Below are 21,086 nucleotides of genomic sequence, written 5' to 3' on the forward strand. Positions count from 1 at the left end.
GTAGTTGTCCTGCTGCTGTTTGCAATGAACAGACAGGACAAAGTTGGCTGTGACATCTTTATTGCTCTGGCTGATATGTACTGTTTGTGTTCTGTTAGAGGGAAAGACTGATAGCAGTAAAACCAGATGAAATAACGGAATAAGGATTATGCTATTCTGAAATGTAGTAAATAAATTAGGCAGTTAGCAGTTTAGATAATAATGATGATCTGATCTGAATGCGAGTGAAAATAAATCTGCTACAATTAAACTTTTGAATATGCCAAGATGTTCATGGATTCAAGATGTCATTTTCTTATTGTATTTCAGCCATGAAGGTTCTCTGTATGCTGCAGCTGGCCTGTTTGGTTGGCTTCAGTGCTGCCAGAACCAGAGAGTGGGCTCACCATGGTGCCCCAATGTTTGCCGACCTCACTGTGCAGGAGATGAAAGCCATACGATCCTACCTGCACGGCATTCCAGAGATGAAACTGACAGATGCTCGGAGTGAAACTCTGAAGCGGAACAGTATCCTACTGATGGAACTCCACTTGCCAAAGAAGCATGAGGCCCTGAGAGCGCTGGACCGTGGTCAGGCCAAACCCCCCCGCCAAGCTCGAGTGATCATCCAGTTTGGGAATCAGACCACGCCAAACATTACAGAGTACATTGTGGGACCGCTTCCGTCCCCAAGGTCTCACGAAGTCAGAACCTTCAAGGGAAAGAAACTGGTCCAATTCGAGTCCCGGCCGATCACCATTGTAGAGTATGACCACATTGAAAACCTCCTGAATAAGATTGCAGCTCAAGCTTACAAGCTTCTTTTTGAGACGACAGGAGGCTTTTCTTATGCAAACTGTTCCAACCGCTGTCTGACGTTCTCAGACATCGCTCCCCGGGGCCTTGCTCCAGGTGAAAGAAGGACATGGATCATGCTGCAGAAGTTTGTAGAAGGTTATTTCATCCATCCAATTGGATTTGAAGTATTGGTCAACCATCAGGATCTAGATCCAGAAAAGTGGACAGTTGAGAAGGTCTGGTACAACAGCATGTATTTTGACAGTGTTGAGGAGCTGGTAGAGAAGTATGAATTGGGAGAAGTGGAGAAGCTGAAACTGCCTGAACACAACGATGAAGACCTTTACTCGACTTGCATACCTAGAGGTCATAGTAACACACCAACTGATATTCATGGGCCAAAGCTTGTTGAGCCCCAGGGGCATCGTTACTCCATAGATCGTAACTTTGTTGAGTATGCTGGGTGGTCCTTCGCCTACAGAGTTCGTTCATCAGCTGGCCTTCAAGTTTTTGACCTTCGCTTTAATGGAGAAAGGATTGCTTATGAGATCAGTCTTCAGGAAGCTATAGCCTTCTATGCTGGGGATACTCCTGCTGCCATGCAAACAAAGTACATCGACGCAGGGTGGGCAATGGGAACCTCAACTTACGAACTGGCACCTGGAATCGACTGCCCAGAGATTGCCACCTTTGTCGACCTTTACCATTACTTCGACACAGACAAACCCACGCGCCACAAAAATGCTCTGTGTATTTTTGAGATGACCACTGCCATGCCCCTACGGAGGCATTTTGACTCCAACTTTCAAGGAGGATACAACTTCTTTGGAGGTCTGGAGAACACTGTACTGGTGTTGCGAACAACTTCAACAGTTTACAACTATGATTACATCTGGGACTTCCTGTTTTACCCCAATGGAGTGGTGGAGGTAAAAGTCAGTGCTACCGGATACATCCATGCCACTTTCTTCACACCTAATGGACTTAACTATGGCACGAAAGTGTATGACTATGTACTGGGCAACCTGCACACTCACCTCATCCACTACAAAGTGGATCTTGATATTGTTGGTGAGTATTATGAAGCAATCACCAAATGCCTTGATCCAAGTAAACAATTAAAGTAGCCAAATTTGACAGGAGACAAATCAGCTGAATACATAGAGTCTACAGATCATACTCAAATTATAGGCCCACGTTGAAAAAACATATCTTCTACTCAGCATAATTTGTCTCAAACCCAATATACTGTATTGTTCTAAACAATGTATTGCAAAAAAAAAAATGTTTTCAATTTGCACAAAAGTGTGATAAGTTTTCACCAAGATGTTCTATATTGTTCTATTAGGTTATATGAGTCAATTTTCCTGATTTTGATTTCTAATGGTCACATAAAATACATAATGATATCAATAGACACCATATCCTGACACACAATTTTCTCAAACTTCTTGTGTTTTCTGGGATGTAGGTCGAGATAACAGCTTTGAAACGATAGACCTGAAATATGTAAACTTCACCAATCCATGGAGCCCAAATAATTTCATCGTCCAGTCCAAACTCCACAGGACAGAGCACAAGACGGAGCGATCGGCTGCATTCCGCTTTGGCAAAAAGTTCCCTCGCTATGTGCACTTTTACAACCCCAGTGAGAAAAACAAGTGGGGCCACCAGAAGGGTTATAGGATTCAGTTTAATTCCCATGCACATAGTGTCCTTCCCAAAGGCTGGAGGGAGGAAGTTGGCATCAGTTGGTCAAGGTAAATCAAATTCTTCAACACATTGTTCTCAAAGAATCGGTATCCTGTTGAAGTATTCAGACTTGATGAGAGGTATTTTTGTTCCTGATATAACCTTGGACTGAGTATCTTAAAACTACATTTGCCACCTTTTGCTAAAATCTATTACCATAAGGTCATAATAGATGATAAACTAACACATAAAAGCAATGAACAGTAAAATATCTAGCACCAGCAAATGGTCTATGAAGTATAGGTAACTCCTGTGTGCAGATTTATGACCTAAAGCATCTGGAAAAAATAAATAGAACATATCTGATATGCTTCTTGTTTGTCTTTCTTGTAACTCAACTTTTGTTCTGCACTGCAATTTCTCTGGCATTTCATATTAGGTCTTTAATTCGAGGGAAGGGTGTGACAAAATATATCTGAAGTTGTGAATTTATAACTTTGGTTGCCCTGGTTGGTAACTAATGTTAATCAGCTCATGCCAAAATCAGCTTATTTTTTCCATATATAGAAGAAGTATATAGAAGTTATGTATCTTGGATAATCTCTCCCCAGATATCCTCTGGCTGTGACGCGCCACAGGGACAGTGAAGCCACCAGCAGCAGCATCTTCACTCAGAACGACCCCTGGGAGCCTGCAGTGTCCTTTGAGGACTACATCCGCAACAATGAAGACATTGTCAACCAGGTAATGGACATTCTGTTCCCCTTCAAAACGATTCTGCTCCCATGATGCATTTAGCACTGTGGAAACATCAAGATGTACTTTAAAGGCAGCTTCTTGTCCTTCTTGAGATGTTGTTTCAGTATTTATGCTTTTATGTCCTAAGCTTTCAAAGCCATGATATCATACCACTATCTTGTATTTTTCAAATTGCTTAAAATCAGTCATCTTAGCTATAACAAGAGAGTAAAAATTTCTCAAGAACAATAACTCTTTTGTTAAGAAATTTGCAAATGGAAATAGTATTCGCTATGAGGAAAAACTATTTGCATTTTCACCATTGTGTGTAGGATCTGGTTGCCTGGGTTACGGTGGGCTTCCTACATGTACCTCATTCAGAAGACATCCCCAACACGGCAACACCTGGCAACGCGGTGGGCTTCTTCCTTCGACCCTTCAACTTCTTCAATGAAGATCCCTCTCTAGCATCCAAAAGCACCGTCATCGTCCGGCCGGGGCAGGACGGCAAACCTAAAGTTCAGAGGTGGACACCGGAGGTCGTAGGTCACTGTGTGACAGACAAGCCATTCTTTTACAACGGAACCTACGCTGGAGTTTAGAAGTGTAGAGTGTGACATAGCGTCACACTGTACACTATGTTTGTCAATGCTGAAGGAAAAAAACAGGAATCAGAATTATAATGCTATGTGAGTAGGAAAGCACCATGTGAGTTCAGTCCATAATCCCTGAGAATGTGACAACTCTTTAGACGTGTTCTATTTACTTTCTGTTTTCTTTTTTCTTTTTTTATACATTTTTGGCAAAATATTTTTCAAAAGGAAAACTTGATCAACGACTCATGTTGTGTAAAGTTTTAGACAATAGAACACTGCATGTTGAATTTAATCTACACCGTCTTTGTATGTTTGTCATGTTCTTTATTTTACCATTGCATTTAATAGTTATTGTACCTACTGTTAGGCAGGTACTGTAATGCAGCTACTGTTAGGTTGTGTATTTTTACTCTATGACAGGGTAGGGTACAAACATGATGGTATAAGAAGCTAAAAGATACTATGAGTTGACATTTGGGAACTCTTTTAATCCCGTATTGGGTCTCCATGGATGAGCTTTAGTAACGGTGAGCATCCAGGATTCAGGATCCTCCACATCCGCCCTGCCTGGTGTAAGACTGCTGGCCCCCCACCCCCTCCACTCCCTCCATCCCTCCTGGACACCCTGCCTGCCCCCATGCCAGGAATGTTTTCACTGGAGACACATCAGCGGTTTGAAAAGCAAACAGTGTGATTCCGGATGCTTCCAAGCAAACACATCAGGATGCCACCTGGTTGTGCTGTTGCCCCTGGAAACCAAAGTTTTACTGTGCAGAGCATAAAAGGCACATACAGCAGCTCTGTACCTCATGTGTGCATGTATTCCTAACTTTGTACTTTCATGACAAATTAAACTGTCTTGATCTAATTGCATATTAAATACGTGAACTACCTTGTATATGATTTCAAGGTAAATTTTGGTCTTTTTTGCTGATATTGTACTCTTCAGAACACAGAGCCAGTCGGTTGGGCTAGAATGGATTTTGTTGCAGCCAGATGGATTGTGAGAAGAGTAAACATTTTGTGCTTTGGAATAAAAGAATCCTCCCAACAGCTTCTCACAATCAAACAACCTTTTGTTTTTTATAAGTGTGTGCTGATGTTTTACAGTGTGCACCATAAAAGAGGGAACAGTCAGAGAGCTGTCTGTAGACAGACCATACCAGAACAGGGGGAAGAGGTGACATGGGTAACAGTCATTCCAAAAGATACCCCCACGGCAACTGTGATGTTGATGTCAGGAAAAATTGTCATAAAAATCTGGACTGCAGGGTTTTCTGTATTGATTCAGCCTCAGGGTGAGATTTTTTCATCTCCGTGGGGCGTTTTAGTGACTTCATTATTATACGGGCCGTCACTATTCATTAGAAATCTCATTAACATTGCTTTTATTTCAAGTTCTGATTAGATTTCTCTTTATTTGCATACTTACAGAGTGTATTTTTTCTCACTTAAAACCACATAGACAAGCACCAAATATTACAAAAATAAATGTGACAAATGCATTTAGTATTTTAGGAACTGTATGTGCAGAATGAGAAACTCCTCTGAAGCTCAAAGAAAGGTTCCAGCCATCTAGGTGCTGCCATCTAGTGTTCATGTTTCACCAGGTGTCAGCTTAGATTTTCAAATCCAAAGTTCAATTAAAAAGGCATGAATATGTTTTAACATTTAGCATTGTGTTCCTGCTCATTTTAAACCAATTCTAGATTACATTTATGTCTTCATTTACCCATAATAAGACATAATACATTAATTTTATCTGAAATATGTCAAGCCAAGTTTCTATTGCACAGCTACGCAACAAGCAGATCAAAGTGCCTTATATGATAAAAAACACAATACAGTAACCAAATATCAAACAGCAATAAACATGACATATTATCAAATGTCTTTGCTTGAGGTGTGGAAGGAGAAGTCAGTCTGTCAAAAAAAAAAGAATCTCCAGCCATATGAGTTTTAAGATGCTGAATAACTATTGAAATATAAACCTCATGCATTACAGAAACTGTATGTAGAAATAGTTTCCACTGAGTAATGTAAATCTCAAGAAGTAACGGTGTGAGACACACAAACTAACTACTGAGCCAAAAATAAGAAGCTGAAGTCTTCCTATTTGTGTGATCTCATTTCCCTCAGGTATCTCTAAATCTGTTTGCTCTAAAACCACCTGAGAACATTTAGTGAATTTGTGCCTGAAACTCCAGATCTCTGTCAAGTTATTTAAATAATAAAAGTTATATTCAAAACAGTCCTTAACTTTTGATCTTTGCTACACGTTGGCTAACGTTAGACAGGCCCCTTTTATACACCAGTTAGAGCTCAGTGTAGTGAATGCTGAGTTGACTCATAACATATTTTTGTTTTGCTGAATTAACCTTGGACTGGGTTAGCAAAGTACCCAGTTTGGATTGTTGTTGACTCAAGAGTTTTAAGAGTGTATGGTCAGCAGAGAGTTCTGGTGAAATGGAGGGGGTGGTCTGAACCAGGAAGTAGTCGGAGAATGTGAAGGACTTTCAAATGAAACCCCTTTTGAATTTCACTCTGGTTAAAATACAGGAAAAAGAAATAAGGTGCAAATTCACATTGAGTGACAACCTGGCTGAGCAGCAGAGTCCTGCTGGGTGACGGGGTGAAGTCAGCGCAGCTCTTCAGAAACAAATGTCATTTAGTTCATTACAAAATCTGAAAACTCCTAAGAAATGAAGTACAAAACTTCCTCTTTTATTGTTCCTTCAGAAAACTGAAGTGAACTGAACTGACAGGCAAACTGTGTATGAGTTTAATATACGCTGTATGTACAGGATCTATATAGACAATCATCCATATGTGTGAATGTGTTTAACTAGTCAAAGGTGGAATGGTAGCCAGGAAATGAAAACAATCATAAAACACAATCAAATTTCTAAAATGTCTTAATCAAAATGTACAGCAGCATGCATGAAGAGCTAAAAAAAACAGCTACAAAAGTATTTGTCCTGTTGTGTTAAAGTTAAATATGAAGCATTTCAGTGTAGACATCACTCCGTCTTAGTTACTGGTTCAAAATGTTTTAATATTGGTGTTAAAGGGAAATAAGAATGAAGCATTTTGATAAATTTGGTGATTCTTTCTCAGAAACTTTCCAGTAGATTTTAACCCAACTTAAACTTTTTTTAAATGGAAGATATGTCAGTTAACTTGAGGCCAAACAAAGTAACATCTTAACTGACGACTCAATCTGGAGTGACTGGAAAAGACTTCTAGTATATGAGTGTTTCTATGGACAGTGTTTTTCAAACAAATATTATTAAAAGTATGATTTTGCTCAAAATCAATTTAAATATGAGAATGTAAAATAATATGTTCTAACTCTTCTCAACCTTGTTAAGTTTCAATGTTTCAGTTCCCCATGGTCAAAGTTAAAAAGTGGAACCTTTTCTGTCGGTCTGATGAATCGTTGTTTTAAATGTGCAGAGCAGAAAAGGGAAGAGGAGCAAACATTTTCAGAAGTAAAAACCAAAAGAAGCAGTGAAGATAAAAAATAAAAAAAAGACGTGACTCAAGAAGTAACTCAAGTAAAACAGAGAAGCTGGAGAGCCATTGCCTTATCACACCACAATGATGGTTTCAAACTGATGCTGTGGGCTTGTAAGCACCACAGGATGGAGTGAGAAGCAGCTGGCCTCATCGCAATGCACTTTTTTTTTTTTTTTTTTTTTTTTTTTTGTAGGTGAGGTAGAAGCTATGCTGTGTTTCCATTTACTTTAACTTCTTTTTATTTGGAGCTCTGTGTTTCGTCTATTGAATCCAGTCTAATGTTACACTCATAATGTCTAATTGGTTAAAAATCAGCACAAGAATACAAAGCAGCTTTATCTAAGCATGTTTGACTTTAGCTTATTGTGTTACAACCAGCCTCTGTGTCTGTGGACGCTTCCACATCATACGGGGTTACGCTGCAACATGCCACTCAGTTTCAGTGATGCTTTATTAAAGAAATAAATTTAAAAAAGCAGATTTCTGTAACATCATTTGACCTTTGTTTTGTTCAAAATACAACAGAGATGTTGAAAAAAGATATTACTAAATTTCTTCAGGTTATCTACAGGAAAACAAATTGTTTGGTTGTTAACGTCTCTCTCCTAACACATACATTTTTAGAGTAGAACAAATATGCACACCCACAGAGTAAAAAATAAACTTCCTCCTCCAGTGAAAGGCGGAACATTCGGTTTCTTGAGGTATTCTGTAGACAGAGGGACTTTCTGTGGCTCAACTGTTCCCAACAACTTTTGATACAAATATATTTGGTAAGAAAATCATTTATTATACTGGTTTTAAAATGTAGTGTTTTAAAACTGAAACATTTGATTGATTCCCCCCTCTTTTCAGAACTGTTACCTTAAAGTCTTAACATTAACTTTGATAAAAGGAGCTTGTAGAACATGACAGTTTTCTTTGGGAGTCTGTGCTTTAGGTGAAAGATCAATATTTTAAAAAATACAATTGAAATGGCTGTAGAAGAACCTGATGTTTTGAAAAATGTTTTAATGTCAAACTCTTTCCTTCATCTTGTCTCTGAGCTGATGGAGGGATGTAGCAGTGAGATGGCAGCTTTCTCTCAGAATATGCTGACAGTCAGCGTGTTACTGAGTGTCTTCTTTCTTCCAGGTGAGCTGTTTGTTCTCTCACTGTCATTTGGAGACATTACTGGAAGTATTTCTAGTCTCCAGTGTGTCTGATCTTGTTTAAAGTAACAGGCTGCAGCTCAGCTGGAGTTCATGAATCAGGAAGTTTCTCTTCAGGAACATTTTGCTCCACATTGTGTCCATCTTTACTCTGCTTTTTCAGGAGTTCAGACTGGATGTAAAAACAAAGACCCAGCCCTCATCATTACTGCACCAAAGGAGATGGAAGCTCTCAATGGATCCTGTTTGCTAATCCCATGTAGCTTTAGAGAAAAACCAGAGAAACCAGGAGAAAAGTTTGACAACAAGAGAGAAATATTTGGAGTTTGGATTAAAAGTGATTCAGCATTTGGAAACAATCCAAACAACGTGATTTACAACAGCAGTCGGTCACAAAACAGCTACGCAGTGAACATTTCTGGAAACCTGAGAGAGAAGAACTGCACCTCTGTGTTTTTTAATGTAAACTCAAGTCAAACAAAGCGTTACTTCTTCAGGATTGAGAACTGGCTGTTCAGAGGAACAGCTTCCTGTGATCCTGTTAATATAACAGTTAGAGGTGAGAGACTTTGGTTTATATTTATATGTAATATTAATATTGAGAGAAAATTTATTATGATGCCTTTGTGGTATAACAAAAAACTCCATGAATTGAATCATTAGTGTAAAGTTAAACATCAACAGCATCAGAGTTCAGAGTTAAAGAAAGCAATTTGTCAGCACAAAGTGGGTGTTTTATCTAAATTTACTTTTCAATGAGTTCTTACCTTCATATTTATCATCTTTTTACGCTCCACATGTTTAAAGTGGAGTCAGTCTGCTGTATCTCACTGTTTAAAATGTGTGTGTGATGTGAAAACACAGATTCTGCTTGGAGCCCCAGGATTGAAATCTCAGGTGACGTGAAGGAGAAGAACTCTGTCACCGTAACGTGCTCAGCTCTCACTCCCTGTCCATATTCACCTCCTGAACTCACCTTGAACCTCCAGCCAAACCCTCACAGACAGATGGAGAGGAACACAGATGGAACGTTTACAACTACAATCCAGCAGAAAATCACTCTGTCAGGCTCAAATGATGTTTCCAACATCACCTGCTCTGTCAGATATCCTGTGAATGGAGGAAAACACAAGACAGCAAATACAGAAGTGACTCTCAGTGTTTCCTGTAAGTGATCCTGTCAGAACATCATGATTCATCTGGTTCTCATCAATAATCTGAAGGTGTGTTGCATTTTCCTCAGATGCTCCTAAAAGCACCTCAGCATTTAACTGGGTGGAGCTGAACTGCTCCAGCAGAGCCAGTCCTCCCATCAGCTGCATCACCTGGTCCAAGAACAGCACTTATAAAGCCATGATAGTAGCTGAAGGAGACGTCAGATTAACCGTCTATGAGGGAGAAGTCGACTGCCGTAACGTCTCTGATAAGTTCTCTAAAGGTTTCCTCCCTTCTTTGCATCTGCAGTATATGTTTCTGTCTTAAATTATGAAGCTAATGTTGCAGTTAAACATGGAACCCAAGTGAAACTTACTTTAGACTTTTGATAAGTAATTTGTTTTTTCTATGCATTTTTATATATAAAACCTTATAGATTACAACAGTTCAGTGAAACACATTAATGTTCACATAAACCTGTCTGAATGATCTGAACATCGAGACATTTTGTCATTGTCTTCTTGTTTCTTTCTTTTTTCTTTAGATAATCTGCTGATTCCCCTCATTACAGTGACTGTTGTCGTTGTGCTCATCTTCCTGGTTGTATGGTGAGTATCAGGAACTGACTCATATGATGAAATATGGCTCACCATTTAGAGGTTTTAGTTCAAATTTGCCTTAAAAAGAACTCAATGCTCTTCTCAATGTTCTGTTTGCTGCAATAAAAGTTCTTACTATTCTATTTATTATTTATTTTATCTACAGAGGAACTAAACCACCAGAGCAGAATTTAGTTGAAAAGGAAAAGACAGAAACACAAACTTTTTCTATCATCTGTAGAAAATAAATACAGTTCACACCTGAATTCTGAAGCTGACATTTTTTTCTATGTTGTCAGTAAGATTTGAAAAGTATTAATTCTGATATTTCATTTCTCAAAAAGTGTAGCTCTTGTTTACATGTTAGGCAATTTAGTTAGTAGTTTTTTCTTTCTTCTCACCTAAACTCTGTCCAAAAGAAGTTAATAGGTAACTGTTCTGCAAAAAAAAAAAAGAAACATTTTGCTTTCTGTGTGAAAATCAAAAACTTTTACAAAACAGAAGCAAAGTTCACCCTTATCTAAAAGAAGCTGAAAAGTGAAAGATTAAAAGCTGTTATTGTCAACCCGGTGTGGTCCAGTACTGCGTACCGCTAAATGAATCTCCGCCGGTACACAGAATTGGAAAACATCTGCAATAAAGCCGTCATTCAGAACGGCTGCTCTTTGAGTCAGGATAGATCTGCTAGCAATAGGGAATTTAAAACAAGATTTAATCTGTTTATAATCAGCTTTTTTCTCATTCTGGTTCATTTCTGAACTGTCCTTGCTGTGTGCTGGAGTCTCTCCCACTCCAGCGGTCCTCCTTCTCTCTCTGTCCTCTGCCCACTGCAATCTAATTCCAGAAACATAATGACAAAAAAAAATCATATATATACTATATATAGATTTTGAAAATCTGGTGATGAATCTGGTGATACATTTCACACAACATAAAATGTGTGAAATGTTGGAGACCCAAATGCAGAGAGCCAGAGGCGGCGAGTAGATTTTGTTGTTTTAATAAAAAATGATGAATAAAAAAATCACCAGGAACACAGGGAGCCAGAGCAGAACAAAAACAGAGGAACCAGGAACAAAAAAACTAGCAGGGTGAACAGGAAAATAACAGGGATAAAAAGGAGGAACCAGCAAGGAGTGACTGAGAATGAGTTATATAGATACAGGGGAGATTGATTTGTGAACAAGGAACAGATGGCTGATTAGAAACAGGTTGCAGGTGTGAGGGGAAAGCAGAAGGCAGGCTGAGGAGAGAGAGGGAGAAAATGGCACAGGGGGCGAGAGAGAACACAAACAGTAAATAGGAAAATTAATTTAACAAATAACTAAACATAAGGAACATGAAAGAGCTAAAATAACTAAAGGATTTAAGTAAACAGAAATAAAGCAGATCTAATAAAAAAAAGAGACTAACACAGAATAAACAAACCTCAAAAGAACCCAACGAGCCACGACACATTCATTTCATTATTATATTTGACCAAAACTTCACTTTACCGTTTTTGTTCATGTGTCTTGCAGGACAACCTCAACTCTCATCATATGCCTTCATGTTGTTCCTTCTATCACATGATTATTCTGACTACTGTTTAATATTTTCTAGGTTCTTGAAGTCCAGACGTACTGCTGTACAACACAATCAGGTAAATAAATAACATCTGATTGTGTTGTGATTGGACACAATTCATGAAAAGCATGTCATTAAAATCCTCCAGTATTCTGTTAAAACACGATTAACTAAATTTAAGCATGAACACATAAGAATCCATCATAGAGTAAATCTTCCTCATTGCCTTTTATTTATGTACATTTATTCCATGTGGAGAATATGCAATGCTAAGAAGTTTTCTGTTTAAATCAAATCACCAGTATGACATTCAATGACTCATCTAAAAATGCAAATTTTTAATAAGTGACTGAAATCTGACTTTTTAAAGTTTTAATCCATGACTTCCTATTTCTCTGGGATATAAATGTCATTTAATTTACCCTGAGGTCGCTTCAAAAAGGGAAACACAAGAGAACATGTTGTAACCCAGGAAACTGTGACTTGATATGTCCAGCCAAACTCTGTGCAACAAGTAAAACTTTAAACATCTCAAACTGTGACAAACTAGGCTGGATGAGCAAGGTGGCTAAAGCGACTCAACTTTGGGTGACAAAAATAGATGCATGTATTTTGGATTGATTTCAGATTAGAAGTGAATAACATGTTTTTCTTTATATTGTCCCACAGACTGAAGCACCTGAGGAGCCTGGTGTTCTTGCATCTAGTGATACAAAAATGCCATCATTAAAAGGCGTTCTTCAAACACCATCTAATGAAAGGCAGGAAGAACTTCACTATGGGGATGTGAACTTCATAAAGAAACCTTCCCGTGTCTCAGAGAGTACCAGTGGAGACCAGCAGGAGACGCTGTACTCCCAGGTCAAAGTGTCTGAGCCAAAGAACAGATCAGCTGACAGCTCAGATCCTCTCTACTCTACGGTACAGAAACCTGGCTGAAACTTACAGAAACTCTGTTCTTATTACTTACAGTTGGGGACAGGAGTCCTAACACAATAATAATGGGCTTGTTTATTTTTTTCAGATTTTTTTGTTTGTTTGTTTGTTTGGATGCTTCGGTACTGATGTGGTGTGAGAGTGATATGTATAGTTTGCAGGTTTTTGTACTTTAATTTATCTTCTGATCTTTGTTGTATTTTATTTTCATTATTTACTGCAAAGTAAGCAATTATCTCAATATTTGAAAATGTAATATTTACACTTAAATAAACAATGTCTAGATACAGTTTTTACATTTGTTTTATAGTGTATAATTTAAATTATTGTGCATGGTGGTCAATTTAAATGTGAATCCAAGAAATCATTACTGTTTAAACTTTACCTTTAATAACATAAAGTTACCTAATTTTTAAAGTGCAATCAGTAATACTTTTATAACACATTTATATCAGTAATCATTTCTTGGTTAATGTCAAGATGTCATAACAAAGACATTTTGAATAATGTCAACTTTGTATTAAAAGTGTCATAATTTACCGAATGATGCTTTATGACAACAGTCATAAATATTCATGAAGGCTTATTCATGTTCATGACAGGTGTTATGTCATGTTTATGACAGTGTCATGTCAGTCTTATTCAACCGCCTTCAAATAAAGTGTTACCAAAATAAGTTATGTAGTTAATGATCCTTCAGAAACCCTTAAAGTCCAATGCAGGCAGCAAAACCTCCAGGTTCCTTCCCTGTAGTGTTAGGCTACAGGTAGCCTTACACTGGCTTCCTGTAGCCCAGAGAATAGACTTTGAAATACCATAAGTTTATAAATCACTGATCGGTTTAGCACCACAACACATTAAAGATCTGTTGCTGTTGTATCAACCTTCCAGACCTCTCAGGTCTTCTGGTTCTGGTCGGCTTGGCATACACAGAACCAGAATCAAACAAGGAGAAGCAGCATTCAGCTTCTATACTCAAGTCTGGAACAAACTTCTAGAAAACTGAGTTCCTTTAAATTTAGACTAAATTTACTCAGTGTTCCTTTAAATTTAGGATTATTGGTCTAAAACTCAACCCGCCTGGTTAGAGTTGAATTTGAAACTCTAACCAGTTTAAAATGCAACTGGTTAGAGTTTCAAATGTTTCAAATTGATCATATAAAACATTATCAATGGAACATTAATCATCAACCTGATGTGTAACCATGGCACTTGACAAAATGTAATGTTTCACTTGTTGACTGTCTTCTATGACTTTGTATTTTTGTGTTTTTTTGATTTAAAACATTTTGAACTGCCTTGTTGCTGAAACGTACAGCAACAAAGAAGTCCAGTTTATTTCTGATTTCAATCAATCAGAAATAAACCTGATTGAATGATTGATGATTGATTCTTTCCTGGCTTCACTCCTTCAGCAGGAGACTCCTACAATGAACAGACAGAACCAGAACTCATAGATTGGCAAGTGGGAAATTAGCCTGACAAAAAGTGCTCTGAGTAACTCCTCCAGATGGAAAGTTCCAGAAGTGTCTTCCATTTCCTCCTCATTCTGTCTCTAAATGTCTTTCCTTTCCACCACACACTGGTTTTTGCCAGGGTAATCAACAGGGAAAGACTCATGTTTTAAATTAAAAGCACACAGCTGTAACTACATTAAAAACAACTAAAGAGTTTTATCCTGTGACAAATGTCTAGATGAGGGAGGTTAACTTCCCTCTGTCAGACATCATCCTCAGATTGAGATATAAAACGACTTCCTTCCATCTTAACACCACTTCCTCTATTATTAACTTCTCATTGTCATAATATGAAAAATAACTTGCTGCAGCTTGGCAACTACATGGCGCCTTAGCAAGAGACCCAAACAAAAAGTATACGAGGAGAGTCAGGAGATCACTTGACTCTTTCTCCTGGTTGTCCTAGAGTCTCCAGGACAGGTTGTGGGTCCCAAGATCCAAAGGTGGAACCTTGAAGGATGACCTAGAGACACCAGCATTAAACAATGAAACCCTGCAAACCAGCAAAAAGATCCAAAAATACTGGCTCAACTTCTGGTCTAGAATCCTTTGAACCAGAACAATCAGAACCAGGATGACAAGAGAGCTCAGCATGTATTCAGTAGGATGATCTGTTTAGAGGATATATGCATCCTATATATATATATATGTATATATATATATACACACAGCAGAGATATGAACAAATCTAAAACTGTATTTTAAATTTGGAGAAGCAGAGAGTCAAAGAGAGGCGACAAGAAGTAAACAGTAAATTGAGGACTGAGAAAAACTTGAATTGATTTGAGAAGTTTATTGTGTTTCAAAATCTGCAGTGACTATAAAAAGTTAAATAGATATCTACTGAGTTTGTGTGAGAAAATATCTTGTGTCTCGTTCTCACTCTGAATAGATGCAGTCGGCTCTGATGTTCTTAACTTCCTTTTTCACATGTTGACAGCAGGAAGTCGTGTAATACCTATGACTATTCTGTGGATTTAGATGATATTTAGATCTAAACAGGTCTGGATTTGAGCTGCTGCTGGTCAACTAAGCCCCAAAAGGACCATATTTATAAAAGATTTCCTTAATAACTCGGTAAGAACAGAGATCTATGATGTCTTTAATGTGATTGAATGTAACCTGAAATGTAGAAAAATCCACTACTTCCTTATTTGTTGTTGCTTTTTCACTTACAAAAAGGTTTGTTAATTATTTTTTATGTGTGATAAATTCTACAAGTTCCCGTTCTTCTTCTAACATAATAATATGTGGTTTATAGTTAGTATCAGTTTAGATGATCTGCATTGGAAGTTTTTAAAGCAAACATGAGTTTTAATGTCAAACTCTTTCCTTCATCTCGTCTCTGAGCTGATGGAGGGATGTAGCAGTGAGATGGCAGCTTTCTCTCAGAATATGCTGACAGTCAGCGTGTTACTGAGTGTCTTCTTTCTTCCAGGTGAGCTGTTTGTTCTCTCACTGTCATTTGGAGACATTACTGGAAGTATTTCTAGTCTCCAGTATGTCTGATCTTGTTTAGAGTAACAGGCTGCAGCTCAGCTGGAGTTCATGGATCAGGAAGTTTCTCTTCAGGAACATTTTGCTCCACATTGTGTCCATCTTTACTCTGCTTTTTCAGGAGTTCAGACTGGATGTAAAGACAAAGAGCCATCCCTCTTCATTACTGCACCAAAGGAGATGGAAGCTCTGAGTGGATCCTGTTTGCTAATCCCATGTAGCTTTAGAGAAAAACCAGGAGAAAAGTTTGACAACAAGAGAGAAACATTTGGAGTTTGGATTAAAAGTGATTCAGCATTTAGAAACAATCCGAACAACGTGATTTACAACAGCAGTCTGTCACAAAACAGCTACGCAGTGAACATTTCTGGAAACCTGAGAGAGAAGAACTGCACCTCTGTGTTTTTTAATGTAAACTCAAGTCAAACAAAGCGTTACTTCTTCAGGATTGAGAACTGGCTGTTCAGAGGAACAGCTTCCTGTGATCCTGTTAATATAACAGTTAGAGGTGAGAGACTTTGGTTTATATTTATATGTAATATTAATATTGAGAGAAAATTTATTATGATGCCTTTGTGGTATAACAAAAAACTCCATGAACTGAATCATTAGTGTAAAGTTAAACATCAACAGGATCAGAGTTCAGAGTTTTAAAAAAGCAGTTTGTGAACACAAAGTGGATGTTTTACCTAAATTTACTTTTCAATGAGTTCTTACCTTCATATTTATCATCTTTTTATGCTCCACATGTTTAAAGTGGAGTCAGTCTGCTGTATCTCACTGTTTAAAATGTGTGTGTGATGTGAAAACACAGATTCTGGTTGGAGCCCCAGGATTGAAATCTCAGGTGACGTGAAGGAGAAGAACTCTGTCACCGTAACGTGCTCAGCTCTCACTCCCTGTCCATATTCACCTCCTGGACTCACCTTGAACCTCCAGCCAAACCCTCACAGACAGATGGAGAGGAACACAGATGGAACGTTTACAACTACAATCCAGCAGAAAATCACTCTGTCAGACTCAAATGATGTTTCCAACATCACCTGCTCTGCCAGATATCCTGTGAATGGAGGAAAACACAAGACAGCAAATACAGAAGTGACTCTCAGTGTTTCCTGTAAGTGATCCTGTCAGAACATCATGATTCATCTGGTTCTCATCAATAATCTGAAGGTGTGTTGCATTTTCCTCAGATGCTCCTAAAAGCACCTCAGCATTTAACTGGGTGGAGCTGAACTGCTCCAGCAGAGCCAGTCCTCCCATCAGCTGCATCACCTGGTCCAAGAACAGCACTTATAAAGCCATGATAGTAGCTGAAGGAGACGTCAGATTAACCGTCTATGAGGGAGAAGTCGACTTCTCTGGTAAGTTCTCTACTGAAGGTAGCCTGAAGGTTTTGTGGTCAACATTTATTGTTCAACATTCTGTTACAACAATCAAATTTAATGTATGTTGACCTCCGAAATCTTCTGATGTTTGTTAGAGAATATTGTGTAAAAGTTATGTAGTGAACAACCAGCATCATGCAGACCAAGGATCACAGCAGATAGTTCAGGAAGTAAGACATGGAGAAGTTTAAAGTAGGGTGGTGGCAGGATTATCCTGTGGGCCTGCTGATATTCAGCAGGCGAGGTAAGTGGAGCTAAATCCTTTTAGAGGCTGTGAAAGTTGTGAGGCTGTGGTGGAGGTTTACCTTCTAGCTGTTCAACAAACCTCAACATCCTGTTACGATTGAAGGAGGCAGAGACAAGGAAGAGCCAAAATGTGAACGACAGTGTGGAATGTTGAAGATTTATTTAAACTTAAAGACTTGACTTGGACAAAGTACAACATATCATCTCAGGGGGCCGAATATGAACATTCACATCTTTATTTCCAAAAATGTCTCTTCCTCCTCACAGTTTTGAATCATTTTGTGTTGGTTTATCACAAACTCAACAAGTTGGTGTTTGCATTGAGATAAAATGCAAAAATTGCTTTAGCGGTATGAATAGTTTTGCATAGTGCTGTGGTAATGGAAAAATCAGAAATGTAGAAATGCTCTAACATGTTTTCACCTGAGTCAGTTTGTCTCATTTCTGCCTCCTTTCATTTGCTTTAACATCAGCTCTGTCAGAGTGTTTCTTTAGTTTCCGTCAGAACATTTCTTGATATTTGATTTACAAGTTTCTGATCATTGAGGAAAAAAACATTTTCCTCCTCAGAGATGGTCAAATGTTTTCTCTTTTTACAGATAGACAGTTTCAGGATCGTATCTGTATTGGAGTAAAGATCCTGGGTCTTGTGATTCTCTGCTGTTTGACGATCATCGTAGAGTGGTGAGACACTTTCTAAAAGTTCATAATTTGCTGCCATACCACAGTGAGTATTGTTTTAAATATCATTGTGTTCTGCTTTTCTCCTCCATCAGTCGAACTAGATCAGTTTTCACCAACAAACAACAGAAGGTGAGGAAATAATCCAGCAGTTTCCATTTTTCACTGGTATAAAGGGAATATTCAGATTTCTAACTTGTGTTAAAGCAGAAAAGGTGATCCAATACTCTCCTGCTAAGGTCTCCTCGGACATTGGAGCCATTTGTTTTTGGATCACCTGTTGGGTGTACTCTTTTACAGTCTTAAACAGAAGTAGTCTTTAGATCACAGGTGTCAAACTCCAGTCCTTGATGGCAGCTGCCCTGTAACTTTTAGATGTGCTTCTGCTGCACCACCTGAATAGAATAATTAGGTCATTAGCAAGGCTCTGGAGAACTGATCTACACAAGAAGGAGGTAATTAAGCCATTTCATTGCAGTGTTTTTGTGCCTGTGGCACATCTAAAAACTGCAGCCCTTGAGGACTAGAGTTTGACACCCCTGCTAACCCTGGTGCTTATTGTATGTTCTTTCATTAAAATGATTTATAGAAAATGGATTCTGATAGAGAGGAGCAAACCAGCTGAGATGGTGGGGCGCTCTTCTTTGCAGTTTTATTTCTGTTTTTATTGCAATGCTGAAACAGAAGTGACCTCATGCACTGCAGCCGTCTTGTTACAGCAGGAAGTCACATGTTTTCTAGGTTTGGCTCTGCAGTAAATTCACACCGGGACCTTTCTGCTGTCTCATTTCCACAGGACACAGAAGAAGCAGATGACGACAACAGAGTGACTGAGATCTGAGCTTCATGAGACCAGGAGAGACGACCCGTTCACTGTTCACACACCCGTACTTACTACATTCTGATCTCTGTTTACATTGCACAGCTGTTCTCACTTTCAGAAGTCTTTATTATTTCCTACACACAGGTCTAATCCTAATATTGGTCTACATATTTAAAATCTGAGTTCAACTGAAATGTTTGAGAGTCAATTAGAAATATTTCCTCATTATATTCTAGCTGTCAGACTCAAAGTGTCTCAGTCTGTGGTGTTTATGTGAAATATTAAATGTTTTAGGAAGATGAGGTCACAGAATGTTTTTCTTTTATAGCTAAAACTTAGCAGCAATAAATGAGCAGGGAATATTTTGCATATTACCTGTTGCATGTAGAGCACAGCTGGGCTAACCTCGTTAAACATACGATTCTAACAGCTCACTGTCGGAATGTACAGTCCCACATTGTTTAATGTAAGATCTTAGCTTTTCTACTCCATTTGTATTCCGTGCTTTAATAAACTCTCAATTTGGCATGAAAACATTGGTTTCTCCATGAATGTACATTATTGTTACCAGACTGATCTCTTAGGGGCGACCTGTCCAGGGTGTACCCCACCTCTCACTCCAAAACATTCGCTGGAGATAGGCACCAGCACCCCTCCCGACCCCACTAGGGACAAAGGTGATGGATGGATGATCTCATAGGGTAGGGGTGTGGACTCATTTTCATTTTGGGTCATCGTCCTTGACGATTCTTCCATGGAAATTCCATCCCGCCAGAGAAAATCTTCACCTTAATGGGAGGAACAGAATTAATGGTGTCTGGAAAGTCTTTGAAGCAAAAGAGGGAAAAAAAATGACTGAAATAATATTAAACAATGTGACATTTATTCTGTGTAACTCAAATGAAAAACAAACTGTGTTGGAAGTAATAAGAAGTTGAAGTGACCCTGACTTAGTAATATTGCCCACAATGCCCTGCAAACATTTTATTGGAGGATAACTATTGTCCTCTTCTGGTGAATAGACCTTTACTTTCTGTCAGATTTATCTGATGGACTCACATCATCTTCAGATGATCAAGTTTCATTCAAATATGAATGAAAGGTAATGTCTGTGAAGTTAACCAATAATGATTCAACTTCAGCTAGGTATTTCCCTCTAAAGGTCCCCACATACTCACCATACTCTGTTACCGATATTGTCTGTGGAAAGTTGAGACTTCATAGTCGAACTTACTGACTGAGTGCCTATAATTCTCTGACCACAAATTCCTTAATTTCCCACAATCTTAGCAGATACTAGCAGGTTTGTTGAGCTATTTGGGCGCTCAGCCCTGTTTCCTCTTCATCAGAAAAGTCTCCACACACCTGTCAGTCTCTGGGACAGAGAGCAGCAATCATGCTGCACGTCCTCGCAACTGGCGGCGCTGACTCTCGACCTTATCAGCTCGGTGTCACATGCAAAACGGTTCGACGTGAACACTGTACTCCGCTGAGCAGCTCACTGTAGGACATCGAGGGTGCGTTCACACTGCAGCCTGAAGTGACCCAATTCTGATTTTTTGGCAATTCCGATTTTTTTGCCGGGGCCGTTCACACTGCCAGTAAATGCGACCTGTATGCGTTCTGCAGTGTAAACAGGCAAACAACCTGAAAGTGTCCCGCATGCGCAGTAGAGGGCGCCATAGCGTCAGCGTTCTCAGTGTTCTGCCAACTGCCATAAAAAGAAGAAGTGCTCAGTGTTTGCGGAAGTAAACATGGAGGCTAACGGTGGAGCTTAGCTTACATATTTGAAGTTGTTGTCCGGCCAGAGCAACATATTAACAACTTAATCCTCATTATAGTCCGTCATGGTTGTTGTTTTTCTTCCTGCTTGCGCGTATCAGGACGCAGAATAGTGAGATTTGTTGAGAATCAGTGACGTTCAGTTCGGATGAATGCGACCTAGGGGTGCGTTTACACTGCAGCCTGAAGTGACCCAATTCCAATTTTTTTGACCTAATGCGACCTGTATCTGATCTTTTCATGGCAGTATGAACAGCACAGGTCGGATTCTTTTTCGAATGTGACCCATATCCGATACGTATCCGATTCAAATGCGCCCTAGCGTCATATATATATATATATATATATATATATATATATATATATATATATATATATATATATATATATTTTGTATATATATATATTTTTTTTTTTTATATG

The 21,086-nt window shown here is 38.6% G+C and overlaps 3 protein-coding genes across 5 annotated transcripts in view; all 3 read left to right on the forward strand.

Annotated features, from left to right (window-relative positions):
• Nucleotides 1-4,856, forward strand: part of aoc1 (amine oxidase copper containing 1) — a 9,014-nt gene extending 4,158 nt beyond the window's left edge. Inside the window, exons 2-5 of the mRNA XM_015019810.1 lie at nucleotides 310-1,848; nucleotides 2,249-2,537; nucleotides 3,081-3,213; nucleotides 3,540-4,856. Of these exons, the coding sequence (XP_014875296.1) occupies nucleotides 312-1,848; nucleotides 2,249-2,537; nucleotides 3,081-3,213; nucleotides 3,540-3,809 (2,229 nt within the window). The 5' untranslated portion in view covers nucleotides 310-311 and the 3' untranslated portion in view covers nucleotides 3,810-4,856. The remainder of the gene's footprint in view (nucleotides 1-309; nucleotides 1,849-2,248; nucleotides 2,538-3,080; nucleotides 3,214-3,539) is intronic.
• Nucleotides 4,857-8,012: 3,156 nt separating this feature from the next.
• On the forward strand, nucleotides 8,013-13,020 carry LOC106938002 (myeloid cell surface antigen CD33-like). Of its 3 annotated transcripts, XM_015019814.1 has the most exons (8): nucleotides 8,013-8,095; nucleotides 8,369-8,456; nucleotides 8,637-9,032; nucleotides 9,338-9,640; nucleotides 9,717-9,911; nucleotides 10,173-10,236; nucleotides 11,830-11,869; nucleotides 12,463-13,020. In XM_015019814.1, exons 2-8 carry the CDS (start codon nucleotides 8,372-8,374, stop codon nucleotides 12,730-12,732), a joined length of 1,353 nt encoding a protein of 450 aa, XP_014875300.1. In that variant the 5' UTR covers nucleotides 8,013-8,095; nucleotides 8,369-8,371; the 3' UTR covers nucleotides 12,733-13,020. The 3 variants fall into 3 exon arrangements, with proteins under 3 accessions (XP_014875300.1, XP_014875298.1, XP_014875299.1); XM_015019812.1 differs by lacking the exon at nucleotides 8,013-8,095 and having other exon boundaries at nucleotides 8,278-8,456; XM_015019813.1 differs by lacking the exon at nucleotides 8,013-8,095 and having other exon boundaries at nucleotides 8,278-8,456; nucleotides 9,717-9,896.
• A 2,903-nt stretch (nucleotides 13,021-15,923) lies between these two features.
• On the forward strand, nucleotides 15,924-19,415 carry LOC106938001 (uncharacterized). The gene is made up of 6 exons (XM_015019811.1): nucleotides 15,924-15,945; nucleotides 16,558-16,860; nucleotides 16,937-17,107; nucleotides 17,977-18,061; nucleotides 18,154-18,190; nucleotides 18,855-19,415. The coding sequence occupies exons 1-6, from the start codon at nucleotides 15,924-15,926 to the stop codon at nucleotides 18,897-18,899; spliced, it is 663 nt and encodes a 220-aa protein (XP_014875297.1). The 3' UTR covers nucleotides 18,900-19,415.
• Nucleotides 19,416-21,086: the final 1,671 nt, after the last annotated feature.

Source organism: Poecilia latipinna, unplaced genomic scaffold (assembly GCF_001443285.1).
Source record: "Poecilia latipinna isolate Pla-1442-1.1 unplaced genomic scaffold, P_latipinna-1.0 Scaffold2485, whole genome shotgun sequence".
Taxonomy (NCBI): domain Eukaryota; kingdom Metazoa; phylum Chordata; class Actinopteri; order Cyprinodontiformes; family Poeciliidae; genus Poecilia; species Poecilia latipinna.